The sequence below is a fragment of the Aphelocoma coerulescens genome, chromosome 3, assembly GCF_041296385.1.
Source record: "Aphelocoma coerulescens isolate FSJ_1873_10779 chromosome 3, UR_Acoe_1.0, whole genome shotgun sequence".
Taxonomy (NCBI): Eukaryota; Metazoa; Chordata; class Aves; order Passeriformes; family Corvidae; genus Aphelocoma; species Aphelocoma coerulescens.
Window position 1 is genome coordinate 75,771,890 of NC_091016.1, and position 17,177 is coordinate 75,789,066.

A 17,177-nucleotide genomic window follows, 5' to 3' on the forward strand; every position below is an offset into this window, starting at 1 on the left:
TAGTTCATAGAACACATAAACAAAAGTGTTAATCTCATCTCATCTCTGCTGATTCTGGTGATGACCATTAAAAAAAAAATCACAATATTTTGTTTATTCTTGTATGGAACTGTCACAGGTAAGAACAAAACCCTCACGTGCTTTATATTTACAAAGCTGGTTAAAGGCATTAGATACAAATTATGCCTAAGAAAATGTTCATTAGGATGATATATTTGCCTAGCCTAGGTAGCTTTGACAATCTCAGCTGAAATGGTTTTTCTGCTTCCGGACAGTCTGTTGTGTGCCTTCAGGATTTTACAGCCAAGAAACGCAACAGAAAGTGGCACCATCACTTTTACTGCTTTCCTGAAACTGATGAGTCTACATAACACTGCTAGGTCACTGTGGCACTTGCCAACCCCTAGGAAAGCCAAAATTTTCTCCCCTCTTTCCTTACTGTGATACAAGAGGTATTGAAAATATACATGTATGGATTCTTCGAAATAACAGCATTTACTTAGTCTTTACATTGCAAAGGGAGTCCACTGAACAGGATGTAAAACATAATAGAGCTGTGACTGCTTCTTTAACAATGTTATCGGCACATTTGTCATTGGCCATGTAAGCAAGCACTTGCCCACATCTCATTCCAACAATTTAAATCTCCCAGCTTCAATCACATGTGATTTTTAAATTCTAAGTAAAATACTTTTACACTTTCACCATAAATTTGGCATCCCCTCTTGCTAAGGTTGGAGTGGACCAGAGGCAAGAAAAAGCATTATTTCTTTACAAAGTTAGGATTCAATATCTAGATTATTCAACATCTAATTCAATATTAGTATATTTGGGCTAGGAACAGGAACTGTTGTATGATTTAGATCCAGTGGTAGACAGTATACTTGCTCCTGCTGGAATGCCCCAAGATATCAGAATTTATCACTGAGACATCTTGTTATGTAGAGAATAGATATTTTTCAGTACATATTCTGTGTGTATTAAAGGCACAGCTGGTATCATTCTGTTTTTCTTCAGTAATGTATAGCTGAATTTTTAGTGCTAAAAAATACAGCTTTCCATTCACGGCACAGAAAAAATTAAAAATAATGTAATCTTACTTTTCAAGATCTGTCTAGTATATTCCATAGAGTAATAAGGAGATTATTATTCTCTTACTAGCCAAAGTCCTTAGTTGAATAGCTTATTTTAGGCTCCCTATTGAAAGTTGTATACCCATCCCAGACATTGATAACATCTTTAACCTACATCTTCAAATGCCTTCCTTGTGTCTCTTTACATGCATATTTTTATGTGTATGTACAGTATGTTTGTATTTTACTATTTATTATTTCTATTGTGTAATTAATAAAAGGTAATCAGTCACTACAAGGAATTTACTCTCAATTTTTGAAACAAACATTTTATAAAACAAGCTGAACTAATTTTCTCTTTTAATTTCAGTGGTTTCTTGTAACATATGTTCCTACACAACTTGTAGCTCTGATTTTAGCATACACTGACACAAATGATAGCTGATAAGGAAATGACAGGCTTAAGCTGTTCAGGGACTTGCAATAACTTCTTATCACAGGGCCAGCTGCCATATCAGTTTTATTAACCCACTAAATCACTCCTAATAAATAAGATAATAGTTTTCAGACATGATGGATAAAAGCTAAGATTCATCATTGATCAAAGTCTACAAAGAAATTAAATTGTAACTTGAGCTCAAACAGTCTTCCATGTGTATGGACTGAGCAGTTTGAATGTTTTCCCAAATAGCTGCTTCAGGTGGTTCAAGTACTGTGAAAGTTACACCTGAGTTCTAGTAGTGACCACAGTATGTTCAACATTACCAATGCAAAAAGGTGGATTCAGAACAGAGAACTGTTGCTTATGAAATCCTAATCTAAGAGAGCAGTTTGCAGTATTTCTGGTGCTGCATCTTCTTTCACTCAGCAGTAATATAGAAAATTTCCCTTACTTTCAGCTATGTAGAGTGATTAGCATGGGCATGAGAGATTAATGTATTTTGTTCACAAAATTGTGTCCAATGTGTTGGACCTTCTTGGCCAAATGTTTGCAGGAGTTTTAGTATTGACACTTTTGTATAAATGGGTTGTTGGATGTAAACACAGAGAAAGAAAGATTCTGACTTGAAATCTAGGAATCATTAGACTCAGTTTTAAGTTTGTCCTTTGCCCAGAACTAGAGATGACAGATGCTGTTTGGGAACAGAGGAGGAACTACCATTTGTGTATCACACACCTTAGAACAGCAACTGTATTCCATATGCTAGTGCAGGAGCTTTTCCTCAAATCCAATTTGTGCTCATGTGGATGTTAGAAAGAGCTTGAATCAGTGTGGGAGAAAAACAATTTCCGTCACCTTGAAGATGATGGAAAAAGGAAATTATTTTCTTTGCTTTCTTCTGATCACGGCCAGGCTCTACCAATAGATTGCTGTGCATGCTTGCAGTGTCCAGGAAGGCACTTTTATCCCGGGGAGTTAACTTTTCTCTACAATATAAGAACAATTATTCCATTGGAGAAGAATTGTCTTCTTCCTTTTCATGCTTTTGCAGCATCTGACTCAGTAAAGTCCTGGACAGTGATGAGAGCTCCTCGGCAATATTGCCATATAAAACATCACTGTCAGGAATAGTTAGTACTAATACTGCTCCTACTAGCACTATATTGTAATAATGATAGCAGCAATAAAAATAATACAATGTCACTACACTATCATGCTTTAAAAAATATTATTTAATTGCTAGTAAGAGCTCTCTTAGTAGTCCCAGTAACCCAGAAACAGCTTGTAACATTAAGGTCCGTGCTGACATAAAAAAAGCGTAACTAGTAATTTACTGAAACTAATTACAGTCCTTTAGCTTTCTTATTAATTTAATGGAAACAGTTCTGTAAATGACTTTTGTGTGACTAACTGCTACCTGGTGAAATCAGAAATTCAACTGCTCCTCAGTGAGTCTGTAGTTCTGAGGGGCCCGCAACACCAGAGACAGAAGAATAGACTATCAGAGATCATTAAACTGAGAAAGGGTAGATTTAGATTAGATACTAGGAAAAAAATTCTTTACTGTGGGGGTGTTGAGGCACTGGCACAGATGGCTCAGAGCAGCTGTGGATGTCCCATCCCTGGAAATGTTCAAGGCCAGACTGGATGGGGCTTTGAGCAACCTGGCCTAGTTGAAAATGTCTCTGCCTGTGGCACAGGGGTTGAAACTAGAGGATCTTTAAGGTCCCTTCCGACCCCAACCATTCTATCATTCTATTCCTCTATGATTCCATGATTCTGTGATTTATACTGACACTTCTCTATGACTACTTGCTGCTAAATTTGGTCTCTGAACTGGAAATATTGTCATCTATGCCTTTTGTGAGGTCCTTTTTAGCACAGCAAGATCAAGGTATATGAATCTTAGCAGAAATGAGAATTACAGAGAAAAAGCCTCTGAGGAAAACTGATGAAAAAAATGGAGAAACAAGTGCCAGATGTCCAAATAAAAGCTGCTGATGCCTTATTCCTTTGAGGAAATTGTTCAAGAACAGTTAATCCATATGAAAATATGGCACATAATACCAACAAGGTCAGTAGGGATATAGAATCTGCCAAAGAAATGTTGGGCATGAGTTATTTATATATTAATATTGTTTAATGTCGTTGAGAAAAGGGGAATATAGTCACACATGTTCCAACACAATTAATTTTGTAGATATATACATATTTGAAACATATTCATTTGCTTAATAAAGGTTGACTTACTGTGCTTAAATCATGCAGACACATGATATGTTTTGGAAGTTTGGATCCTCATTGGATCCTATTTATCAATCTGTTAGATATGTCAGAACAAATATATAATGAACATGTGGGAGACTTCTCCCTTGTATTATCTTCTTCATTGTAACTAAGTGGTTCACCAAATATGTTGGGTTATGAACCCAACTAGGAATTCACCAAGGCACTGATGAATTAGGTGGTTGTCAAATATTCCTGCATGAATTGTGAATGCCAGATCTCTTAAAATCTTAAACACAACACCAGCAGCAAAGCTATGTCTACATCATCTTATGCCTGTGATCACATCTTAAGTTCATCACAGCAGACAATACAAAAATTCCTTCTTTTCCCTAATAAATAACCTTTCCAATAACTGCTCTCCTCAAAAACCCTCTACTCAGCATCTATAGGTCACCTACAAAAATAGAAATGAACTTCAGTTCCAGTTTTCCTCTATACATTGCACACTGAGTACTATCTCCTAAAAGAGATTAATGGATTACAAATTTGTAAGACTGTGATAGACACTATGGAAGAACTATCCTCTGTTGAAACCAACAAAAAACCCCCCAAAAAACGGAATAACATTCCATGAAGACTATATTTCCTTTGGATTTTATTTTTATTAATGGTTATTTAAAATAAATGCTTGAGACATGCTTAAGAAACAGAATGTCTTAGCAAAAATTTGGAATTTAAATTCTTCCCCAACTTCATTTTTTCTGCAACAAAACCTAAAATTCACAAATAACATCTCATTCATTCTTCAGCAAAACTAAGGTGGACTCAACTATCTATTTCTTGTATTTCTAAGGCAGGAAGAAAACCAAGTATAACAACATTTAACAACCTCCCAAAACTATGAATGTAAAAATTTATCTTTCAGACATTTCTAGTATCACTTAGGAAAACGAATCTTGTAGGGTTTTTTTTTCCTTTTCAGTCTCCTTTTGAGTTTTGCTTATAAACTACTGAAAGACAGGAGTGACTTTGTCTTTCAAGGCTAAGTAGCTCAAAATTAAGAGTTTTCCCAAAAAACCCGAATGTTTGAGTTTCTTCTGTTACTATCATTATTCCGGTTTTCTATCTTATTCATTAGCAAAATGGATGTGAGGGAATATGTGTGTTGCCACTCTTCATATCAGTTTTACATTAAATTACTCATGGCCAAAAGCATAAGGCCAGAACCAGAACTAATAAAAATTTTACCACCAGGTGATATAGAATTGTCTATGATCTATTCCTACAACCTAATATTTCACAGATCAAATATACAAATTAATAGGATACATTATTTATTAAATGACTGCACTATAAATTGTGTACTTTTCAGAATTTTTAAAGATACCTACAACAATGAGCAGAAGTATACCTTATTCCCAGTTTAAAACAATGCTTGTTTTGGTGGTGCATTTAAGTGAATCCATATTGTTATGTAGAGAACACAATGAAAGTTGTTAGGCTTGCAAAAGGGAAATAAAATCACTAATTATAGAAAGATGGGCAGCTATAAAAAGATGTATGTATTATAAATGTTTTTTATATCTAATATTTTGACACATATTTGCAACATATGCATGGGTCTATAAGTGCAATGACAAGATTTAGAAGCTTTATCAGTTTAATTTTAGAAATTATTCCTGCAGCAATGTTTTCAAACTTAAACTCTTGAATATGAGTATCAGTTTCATCATGTACACAAAAGTTATCACCTGTAGAGTATCATCTGAATAAAGCCCCCAGACAGTTAGCACGTATTAAGGAGACATGGAAATACTCATCATTCCTAAAATTAGCTCTATAAGCAGATACACACGTAATTGTGCCTTACTTTGAATGGCCCCTTGTTCCAAGCCGCCTTGTGGTAAGGAGAGGGAACTTTTGGCGAATGGTCTAAAGAGAAAATAACTGCATTAATTTCTTAACACCGGTAAAATTTCGTAGCAATCTGTTTATAGAAAAACTGTAGTGTAAATACATGATCTAAGATAGTTCATTAAAAAACCTTTTTGATACTTATGGCACAACATAAATGATTAGGTCATGTTTCACACTGCAGGCTTTCTTCCATCCTTGTCCATCCTCCTGTGTATCTCCAGTCTTCCCACCTGTTCTCCCTTTCTGTTTTCACTTTTACACTTTAAAATCTAGTTTTCTTCACCAGAATTCTATTATTTTCAAGTTCCTGAAGTATAACTGTATCTCTTGCTTCAGAGATCTAAACAAAACCAGGGGAAACTCTGTCGTCTAGCTATTCGGTTTTCAAAAACAACAAGAGATAAATTGATTTTATTTGAAAGTGTGATCTAAAAAATTAATTCAGTAATAGAGATAGATCTAATAGATATGTCTAAAAGACAGATCACTGTAAAAACAATATTTAAATGGAACCTATTGTCTTTTTCATTTATACTGAAACTCTATATGAAAATTAGATATCCACTTTTTTAGTGTATCCAATTTAATTAGAATAAAATAGGAAACAAACATTTTATGAACCAGATTTTAAATACATTATTATTATTTAATTAATGCATTTTGCTACATATGAACCATTACTAAATCAGTAGCGTTTAAAAAAAGATGATCCTTGAAGCATTTTTGGTTTCCTGTTTCACTAAATACTCAGGATTTAATTTGGAGAGTTCACATCTTCCTTTCATTAATTTGCTTCAGGATTAATTGTAGGGAAGGGTAGAAAAGAAAATGAATCAACAATTTTTCATTTGGGAGCTCTTTGTGTTATTAATTTATTTTCCCTTCTAGTATTGTTTGTGTCACATCTCACTTTACATTGCCTTTAGTGTAATTATAAGTGTCTTCCATGTCAGATCTGGTTTTGTGGAAAGAACCTATTAATGTCATCAACAAAAAGGAAAAGAAAAAAAGCACTCCAAGAGAATGCCTTTTTTTTTAAAAAAACAACAATAAATCAAAGGGAATTTCAGCTTCAATCTCCTAAAGGTGATGTTAAGAAATTCCCCCATAGGAGACAGTGCAGTTATAGTTAGTCTGATTCCATGTACATTTGCAATAGAAAACATGTGAATTTCAAAAGATTTTTTACAGAGGTGGACTAAACTGTGATTCTATCAAACAATCGATCTAAGAAATGATGAAGGCATGCGTTTACTTATTACCTTCCCAAACGTTGCAGCACAGGCAGGTTCCAGCTTCTCTTTTCTGCAGAAGTCTAAATAATGTGCATAAAGGATGCATCTTGGTAAACAAACTCCTTCACATACAATGTAGTTTTCTTCCAGCCTGTGTAGAGAAAGAAACTGCCAGAGTAAGAAGCAATATGCCATTTCTCCTGATTGCATTTTCCAGTTTTTGGTACTGCTCTTTTTTTCAGTTCTTCTTCTTTTTTTAATTTCACTGAAGAATTCTATCAGATCACACGGATGAATTTCTCCTGAACATGACAGACACTACAAATTGACTCCACACTTGGTACTTAGGCTAGCTGCAGAATATGGAAAAACTGGAGCCAGATCCTTTTTTCTTAATGAGTCTTTTTCAATGTCTGGACTTTTTTGCTTTACTTAAATAATTAAATTATCATCACCTAAGAGCCAGCATTAGTCCAAAAATAAGCGCACTAACTAAACTATGAAAGACCTGGGTTTAAGTCAGTCCTTTGAAAGGATTTAAGAACAGGGACTTGGCCTTGCATCTTCTGTCCCACTGTATCCTCAACACCTGAGCTAATGTCTCTTTTCTTCCTCCTTCTGCTTTTTAATTTCCACTCTGGACCTGCAAATGCTTCAAACCACAGTGAAAAAACAAAGAAGAGTGATTTTTGAAGGAGATGAATTTCTGTGTAGATTCCCAATCAGTTTACAGAATACAAGTGCTGAGTGATGGTCATTAAATTTTTAAAACCGAAGCAAAAACCTGACTGTCTTCACCTGAACAGAACCCTTGGTAACAGCTGAGTATTTCACTGCTGTCCTGCTGGGTTTTTTTCTTTATCATTTTACATTGTTCACTACTCCTGGGATGAAGTGCAATAAATTTGTTTCTCAAATTACACAAATCTGTAAGAAAATACTGTGTAATAAGCGCTGCATATTGAATAATTTTGCACTGACTCACCAGACTTAAATCCTTAACTATTTACACTCAGATGTAAACTAGAATAAGAAACTGAATAATTTGGATTAGTCTAATTTTTCAGTTAGAAGGAAAAACAAAATCTCTATTGACAGTCTGCATTTGGTAGTTAAGTTCCCATTTAATTCAACAGCACTCCTTCCTAATTTCAAGTGTACTTTAATAGAAACATTTATCAATTAAGGTCTGCAGAATTTGACCTCTTAATTGGTTAACTTTTTTCCCCAGATAAAATAAACCAAAGTTAGGGCCTCAATGGGTGGGAGAACACAATGTAAAAGAAATGCATTATAAGACAGTGAAAATCTGTCACAGCCTTAAAGAATAATAAAAGGAGCAGCCATTCACAGATGCAATTCTTAAATGTTTCATTTCTACATTTTGATGATACATTTCATTGATAGCCACATCGTGTAAGAATCTGACCGAGACTTCTGTTAAGTGACAAACTTCTGATAATTTCAAAACGCAGAAATTTGGGGATGGGTATCCTTATTTGTAGATAAGACTCATCAAAAAAAACCCCAAAACAAACCAACCCTCAAAACAAAAACCAAAAACCAAAGAACAACTAACGAAACACTCCAAAAATGACAAATTCTTTCTAAAAAAACTGTGAGATGTCGTCCTCCTTGCCGGCTCAGCTATTAGAGAAAGGTCCTTTTGAGTGTGACGGACAAGCCGGCTCAGGCCTGGAGCCCACAGGGCGGGCAGCGGGGGCTCTCCGAAGCCCTACCATTGCAGGGTGAGCTGCGTCTGCTTCTTCTTGTCCTTCATGATCCGCGTGATGCTCTTCTTCGAAGACGGGCTTTGGTCGGCGGCTATCAGCGCGCCGTCGCGAGCATCCGCATCCTCTTCGTCCGAGGAGAGGGCTTCGCTGCCGAAGTGTGTTTCTGAGCGCCGCGGGGGACAAGAAGAGAGACCCAAGGGCATCGTTATGGTCCTGCAACACTCCGCTTCTCCCGCCTGCCGCCCTGCCCGCCGCGGGTTGAGCGACGGGCCCGGCAGCCGCGTCCCCGCCGGCCCCCGAGCAGCGGCTCCCGCTGCCTGCCCCGGCTGCCCGCACCTGCCCGCCGCGGGCTGAGCAGGGCACGCTGCCGGCTCCCCGCCTTTACCTGCCTTGATGCCGGCGGACAGCGGCGGCTCGGGCAGCGCCTCCCGGGCGCAGGGCAGCAAGCCTCGCCCCAGCAGCCCCGCGTAGCGTTCCTCTTGCGCCTCGGCGGGCACCGCCTGCGCGGCCGGGAGGTGCAGGAAGGCGTCCCCCTGCTCGGGTCCCCTGGCCATGCTCCTCAGCGGCGCCGGCTCTGCCCCGGCGCGGCGCGGGCGGCGCCCATGGGCGGCGGGAGGGAACGGGAGCGGGCGGACGGGGCGGGCGGCGGCGGCGGCGGCCTGAGGGCGCGGGGGGCGCCGGCTGAGAAGTGGGCCGGGGCTCTGCCACAGCGGCCGGAGATGGTGTCGGCCAAGCGCCGCCGTGAAGGGGAGGAGAGGCGATGCGGGGGCGGCAGCGGGGGACAGGTGTGCCCTACGGCGCCGTCCAGGGCGGCTGCATGGCTCCCCTGCGGGCAGGGATGGCCCGCCCGCCCAGGGGGCTCCGCCTCACACGGGGGCCCGGAGGCGGCTGTCGGGCGGCGGCGGGGAGGTCTCTCCGTCCGTGCCTGCGCTTCCCCTCCCGCCGCGGTGCTCGGTCAGGCCAGAAGGGGACAGGGCACGGCTGAAGGCCGAGGAGGTTCAGGGGAGCCGGCCAGGAGCGGATCTGCCGGGGATTTAATGATTAACTCCCGCCGGCGGTAGCTCCGGCTGGTGTCAGGGAGCAGCTCCTGGCCCGCCGCGGCCAAGGCAAGGGGCGGCCGCGGGGTCCCCGCGTCCCTTCAGGGCAGAAGGCGGCCGCGGAGGCTCTCCTCGTTCCCCCCTCCGGGGGAGGCCGAGGGCTGACTGATGGGCGCTCTGCGCTTCGCAGCTGCCTCCTGACAGCCGCAGACGTGGGACCCCTCTGGGCACTGGCTGTCACTGGCCATATTCCCTTAATTCCTAGTGTCATTTTGTGGATAATGGAACAAAACATCTTCATTTTATACATTCATCTGGCAGACGTGTCTTTGCTTTGCTTCTTTTCAGCATGCTGACTGAGAGATGGCAGGAGAGAATCACAGAAGGATGGTCCCTGCTTTTTCCAGAGAACAAAATTGTCGCTAGGATGGAAATTTAGTCTGATCGCTGCAACATCCACTGTTTTAATATATTCTCATTAAAGCAAAATCTTAGGTGTTCTGCTTTTCCAGATAAGGACTGGGAAATTGTAGTATGACTTGTGGTAGCAAGCAGCCCTGAAATGTTATATTGAATTGTGAAGCATTTTTCCAGCCATCAAATAGTGCTGGACTGTCACAAACATAAAGTTTGTGAACAACTAGCTGTTTTCCTTCTACTCTTCTACTCTCTTCCAGTCTTCTGTTGCAGCTCAAGTCATTGATCCCACCAGTGCTACAAGGCAGCAGAATATGACCCCTTGCACTCCAGCACAGATGCATTGTCAGACCAGCTATCATCCATCAAATCCATATTTAACAAAACCCCAGGTGTGCCTGTATCTGCCAAAAGGCCCAAAACCTCATCATAAGTATAAATGGTGGACTTCAGACATGAGGCAGACAGACCTGTGAGAGGGTCCCAGAGTCAAAAATGGCATTTAACCTGAACTTTCTGCTGTTTTGCTTACACCTCTTCCCTGCACTGTGTAAAATATATTTCTTTCCTTACCAGTTACTCCATTCAAACATTTCTTCACTGTTTCCATGTTCCCTTCTTAGTTCATTAAGTGATGCTATGCATGGCTTTGACCTCACATGCCTGTGTCAGTTCTTAGTGAAACTCACTGAGACAGTTCAGCTTCTGGGTCCAATGGCTTTGTTTTGAAGTTGTGGTAGAATTGCATTTGACCCTCTGACTTTTGGCTGGCCTGAGCACTTCACAAGTTGGTCCACCACGACCAGTATTTCCATGGTATAATAAAACCACTCAGCTGCTAATTGTTGTGTTGAATCTTTTGTGAGGAAAATCCAATGTGACAGTGGACATGGATCTTTTTGTTATTATGGAGCTAAATGTAGCTATTTGTTCTTAAAGGGCACGCTTCTGTTTTGCTATGATGCCAGAATATCCTCAGTGACACTAATGAATTCTATCCATCATCAACACAGGGATTAATGGAGTAAGGGGTCCAGCCCAGGGACCAGTTAGTTTCCACCCTGGTGCAACAACCATTAGTAATTATGCTGGAGCAAAGGAGAGACGCCAAAAGCTGTGGTAGGTGGACAATCCTTCCCCCCATTTAAGCTCCCTCTTGCTGGAGTCAGCAGTCCACCTGAATGTATGATTTCAGTCTTTGGGACACAGAGAGGATGGGGCAGGTATAGAATCGGGCTAGCTGGAACCACAAGTACCATGGACATTACAGCACCTCTAGTGCCTAGAAATTTTTATTATCATTCTGTGATGTGTCCATTGAGAATTGTGGTCCTAACCATATTGCTCATTACTGAACAAAATCTAATTATGAAGTAGAACTGTTAAAACATATACCCACATATATTTGGTTTTGTAGAATTTTCCTATTCAAAAATTGTGCACACACAAAGACCTATACATATATATATGTACACACACATAGATAAATGCCAAGAGGGTGTATGCATTTTCCCTGAAAACATTCAAAGTAAGACTGAATGGGATGGGGTTCTGGGCAATCTGATGTATTGAAGATGTCCCTGCACATTGCAGGAGGATTGAAATACATGAACTTCGAAGGTCTCTTCCAACCCAAACTTACCTATGGTTCTATAGTTTGTACTTGAAGCATGCGACACCTCTTGCCTGGCTTTGTCTCAGAGTTAGTTTTCTTAGTCTAATCTGTTCACCTCAGTCTCCCATTAGAGTCAGTGGAGAAGAAAGGTGTCTCCCAGGGGTAATTCATACCAGGCAGATTACCCAGCAAAACAGATCATCTTCTCATAAATGTTTCCCTTCCTGGTCTGTACTGAGAGCCTAGGAAGCCTTGCTTGGTTTTAGGTGAATTTTGTAATGATGTAATCCCACAAAAACTCAACAGAGTCTGTTACATAGCCTGGAGTAAATGATCAGACACATGTGCTCTGGAGGACAACAGAATTATTTGTTTCTATAACTTACATGTGAAATATCTTTTGCATCAGCACTCAGGTATTGCACCATTTCATCTTGGTGCGGTGTTCCTTTTTCTTGTTGCCAATACAGCACATTAAAACAAAATGGTTTTCAACTTTATTCATATCAGTGTGACTTGCCATTAACAACTATCTGCCTGAGGGGTTCTCTGTTTTGAACTGGAAAATGTTTGGAAGATAAATGCCTCAATAGAAATACAATTTGTTATTGATCTGTTCCTGTGTAATCCTGCATAATGTTTACTTAAATGTTGGAAACTGTTTCCCCTCATAGCCTCCCCAGACAAATGAACTACACAGAAGCCCTGATACAATGTTGATGCCAGGACTATTTGGTAGACTCTAACACCTATTTTTTTCCAAATATGCTGATGGTACAATAACCATATGGTATGGTACATACCAGTATTCCAGAAGGATATAATAAAGTTATTTGTCATTACTGTCAGTGTTTGTCATTCTCTCTGCTTTGACATAGCACAAATCTATTTAGCTCTTCCTGAAACTCCATTTCTGTTTTTCTGTGACCCATTGCAAGACACAGTTCTAACCACCACCAATTCAAACAAGATAGCTTTCCCATTTATTTTGGTCCTTTCCACATCTCAGTGTTTACTTTTTGAGAGTATTTTGGTCTTGAAAATTAAAAAAAAATCACTACTCTAATCTAAGACCTCCTGAATTCCTGCATTTGACGCTGTCAGTGGCAGCACCTTTTGAAATATTTATCGAGGAATAGATTTTTTATCACAAAAATTTCTTTAGATAAGCATCTCTCAATTAAAGAGCCAAAGCATTGAATCTTCCTCCAGAATCTTAGCTTTATTGTTTTCAATAATTATTGAATCATTCCTTTTGATGAATTAACTGTAATGATGGCTTGAGGACATCATTCAGAACATCTTCCTTTTATTGTTTCTAATAATTATTGAACCATTCCTTTTGATAAATTAACTGTAATGATGGATTGAGAACATCACTCAGTGATAAGGAAAAATTCTTTGCCCTTGCAGTTTTTTTCTGAGCTCTTCTCAAGGTTCTTATACTTCAGCAATTTTTGCTAACTAATTTCTCTAAAGAATTTGCTTATGTCTGGTGTCGAGTCACCAGCTCTGTGAATGCAACCAAGTGAAACCTTAGAGAAAGCAGAGGGAAAAAAAGAGTAGGGGCCTCAAATTTTAGCACTTTTCCATTGGATTTCTCTTCTACCACAGAGGAGGATACTTGTATCACCCCCTGCTGCCACTTCATGCTGTGGCTTCTCTAGTGCTTGTAGAAGAAGGAGGTAGAGAAAGATGTAAAAGTGAAGGAAGGGCACCAGGCAAGGAAAGTGGCATCCTTAAATGTGGGGCTGGGAACTTCTGCTCTCAGTGGGGAAGCTAAGGAGCATCTTTCATTGCCCAGCTAGTCCAGCTCAGCAGCTATAGCAGGGGAGTGCCTGCACTGGTGTCTTTCAACCTCAGCAAGCTCTGTGAAACCCACTGCCAGTCCTGATGCTGTAAAATCACACAATTATGGTTGAACCTTACCTCTGCAGCCAACAGAGTGAAAAGTTAATATTCAAAACTATGTGCAGTCAGCACAAACTACCCAGGAGGACACCCTTTCAACTGCATGGGGTACACGTGTGTGTATCTACACAAAAATACCACAAGAAAATAAATTGATTACCCAGAGGATGCTATTGCCCCCATGCCTGACTATTCCCACCTTCTTTTTGTAAGTTCTCATTCTGCCTTATTTAGCAATATCATAGCTTTTATTATATCACCCTGAACTTTCTGAATTTTCATAATGCTGAAAATCTTTTCCCAACTTGGAATGGAAAAGATCCACAAACCTCACCCTGCCAATAACTTTACAAGCAGCACCAGATCTGAAAGCAGTGGCTTGTCTGACAAGTTAATTCAGTGTAGAAGCTTGGTTTCCTTTGTAAGGAACAATTGCTGGCATCCAGTAGATGGTGATGTTTAATAATGTATTTCCTGCTCTGTCTCCAGCTGATAAATCCAGACTTGTCTGTCTCTTTACATTTGGGCATTTTATTCACTGCTTGTTCCTATGATATTTAAATGAAAACCCATTCTGTTTTGTATAGAAGTGGCCCCTTCTCTTTTTCTTCCTAAAGAACAAACTTCAAAATAAATAAACCATATATTACACTAACCCCTTCACAGTTCACATGTCTCTATCCTCTACAAACCCAGGGACACTCTACACTCTGTAGGTAGTCGAGGTAAACTGTATAGTTCTGACCTTATGTAGTACTTACATGTAAGTAAAAAATTTCAGTGCTTACCTCTCTCTTGAGTTGATGTTAAACTGTTATCTCGGGTTACTTATCTTGATTTTGAAATGCCATTTTTCAGTATGTATTCTTTTTTCGTGTGCCAAATTGGGAGAAAATGTTTGTATTCATATAAGTACATGTTCCTACAAGCTTACAGACTGAACAGCCACTTCACCCTTCATGTATTTGCACTGTGCTTTGGTGGGCAGCATTCAGGAAAAAAATAGTAAGGAGGCCAGCCAAGTTTTTACACTAGGCAGCTATACAAACATCTCGTGTTCCTCTATGAATGATCCAAGAATAGAGCTGAGCTTTGAGGATATGTTCACCCTTAAAAAAGTGATTTTGAGAGTTTCTGCAGATACTCCAAGCAGCTCTAGCAGCAGTACTTCTTCTTGTATAACTAGCCTATCTACAAACAACTTCTAAATAGGTGTTAACAGAAGCAAACCAATAAAGCCAAGGGACTATTCTCTCTATGCAAAGCTGAGTCCTGAAGGTTCTACCACCAGCTGGGTAGAGCTCACAAAACTGCTGCATTCACAGATTGCTCACCACTACTCAAAACAAGTTTTTTCCCCTTCTGTGTCTCTCTGTCCACCCTATTCCTGGCCACACACTGTCTCTGCTAACATTCAGCACTTGTAGACACTTCTGTGTCAGTTTAATTCACTGAACTAACAGAAAACAAGGCCAAGATAAAACAGTGAAGAGCATTCTGATATTTCAAATAGTTAAATCAGTCCAGAAGTGTGATCAGAGACAGAATATAGGTGGGATGGTGCCACTGGGACTGAAGGAAAGGGAAGGAGGATGGGCAGGATAGATGAGGGACAGGATATATAAGAATGGAGGGGAGCAAGATTTCCTCACTTTTGCAGTAATGAAATCTGCTGAACTGCCTGTGGAACCACAGACCTATTCATGGGTGATGTGCAAAAGGTGCTTTTTAGATTAATGCATCTACCTTTGAACAAATAATCTCACACAACAATTTTACAATTTTTGCACAACTTTACAATTCTGTCATGTAGAACAAACCTCTTCCTTTTTCCTTCCTTCTTGCTGATAACAGATTCTGGAATCTTCTCTGGAGGAAAATTAATTCAAATATCTGTATAAGAGCAGCTGCATTGCTTACTGTCAAAGATCTAACTTCAACCACAAAGTGGTCATGCTGTTTTCAGCACTTCTGACCATGAATCTTGGCCAAGGACAAGATCTTTGGGATAGCTGGGATAGTGGACAGAAACACAGGCATGCCCTGGGGAGGGCAGAGTATGAAACGTTGCATGACACAGAGGATCTCAGTTGATACGGGTTCCTTGGTAAAGAGATACTGGATGTGCTGAGTAACATTCAGGTTCCTGGTGGTCAGGGCACTTCCCAAACCACTGACATTAAAAAAGCCACCTTGCCTATTTCCTACTCTGTTTAACACACCAAGCCAAAGGAGGCTGAGTATCTCCTCAGCTCCAGCCAGCCTGAGCTAGTCCTTTCCTTCACCCGGAACACCTTCAACGCCACCTGTTCCACCTGCTACATGTTTTGAAAACACCAGAAAGGTCTTTGCTGTGTCTCTTATCAACAGATGGATTCTGTGATTAAGCACACAGAACATTTGTGCAGGATTTAGCAGTACATCCCCCTGCAGTCTGAACTAACTCGAGTTAGGGGCATCCTGAAGCGATGCCTGAGTTACTGTGATGGTAGTAAAGGGTGCTCCAAGAGACGAGTTTTATTCCGTGCTTTTAGCATGGTGGATTTGCCCTTCACCAGTTCTGTTGCCCTTGTTTGGACTATTTTCATAGAATTATAGAGTCATTAAAGTCAAAAAAAGACCTCCGAGATTATCAAGTCCGACCTTTGACTGAATACCACCATAGCCACTAAACTATATCACATTATGTCAACAGTCAGGGGAATTCCACAGAAACTTCGTAGGTGTCATAATACATTCTGTTTTGTGGTGAAGAACAATAACATATGGCAACAAAGACCAGCCCTTGGTCTTTATCTAGCTACGTTTTTAATTGTTCATATATTTGCATGCTAGCTTGCAGAAAATATGCATGGATTTATCTGCTCATTTATCTAAATTCCAATCAAATACTACTGCTACACTTCATTAAAAACAAGGCACTTGGAAATGCACTGTTTACAAATCGGAAATAACATAAATAAAGCAGACTGAATAAGGGCTAGACCTTTAAACAAAGAGAAAGCTCTCATGGGAATTAAATTCCTGATGAGAAACTCTGGAGACTATGGGCTTTTTTCAAAGTATTTTTTTGGATCTATGGGATTAAACTATTCTGACCCTAAAATTCACTTCCCATGTCTTTACTTCATGTTTACATTTACATTTATTTCCTAGTAATGCAATGGATATGCTACATTGCCATGTATTAAAACTTCTGTCTTCAAAGACCTTGGTACTTAATAGATCACACTGTGCTTTGAATTGGAAGGCATATTGGGGCATTTCTAAACATGACAGTCTCACACTGAGTCTGGAGATCTGTCATGTTTCAATCCTGGGTGGTACAGATGAGTATAGCCTAAACATCTCTGCAGAATTGGGCTGTAAATTACTCTGGTGTAAAGCAGAAAATAATTTAGTTTTCTGTTTCCTAATTTCTCATTAATGAGATAGAACTGGATGTGGCACCTGTGCAGAGACCTTTTTTACTGCCTCACTTCTTGTAATCATGATATTATGAATCACCTTTCATTAACCTACAGATATATTCACAGACTCAAATGGGAACTATGCTATGTACCATCAT

At 39.9% G+C, this 17,177-nt stretch overlaps 1 protein-coding gene across 1 annotated transcript in view; it reads right to left on the minus strand.

Moving 5' to 3' along the window:
* RFX6 (regulatory factor X6) overlaps positions 1 to 9,340 on the minus strand; it is a 34,085-nt gene extending 24,745 nt beyond the window's left edge. Inside the window, exons 1-4 of the mRNA XM_069008581.1 lie at positions 9,015 to 9,340; positions 8,636 to 8,792; positions 6,924 to 7,047; positions 5,615 to 5,676 (exon numbers count right to left, since the gene is read on the minus strand). Of these exons, the coding sequence (XP_068864682.1) occupies positions 5,615 to 5,676; positions 6,924 to 7,047; positions 8,636 to 8,792; positions 9,015 to 9,183 (512 nt within the window). The 5' untranslated portion in view covers positions 9,184 to 9,340. The remainder of the gene's footprint in view (positions 1 to 5,614; positions 5,677 to 6,923; positions 7,048 to 8,635; positions 8,793 to 9,014) is intronic.
* Positions 9,341 to 17,177: the final 7,837 nt, after the last annotated feature.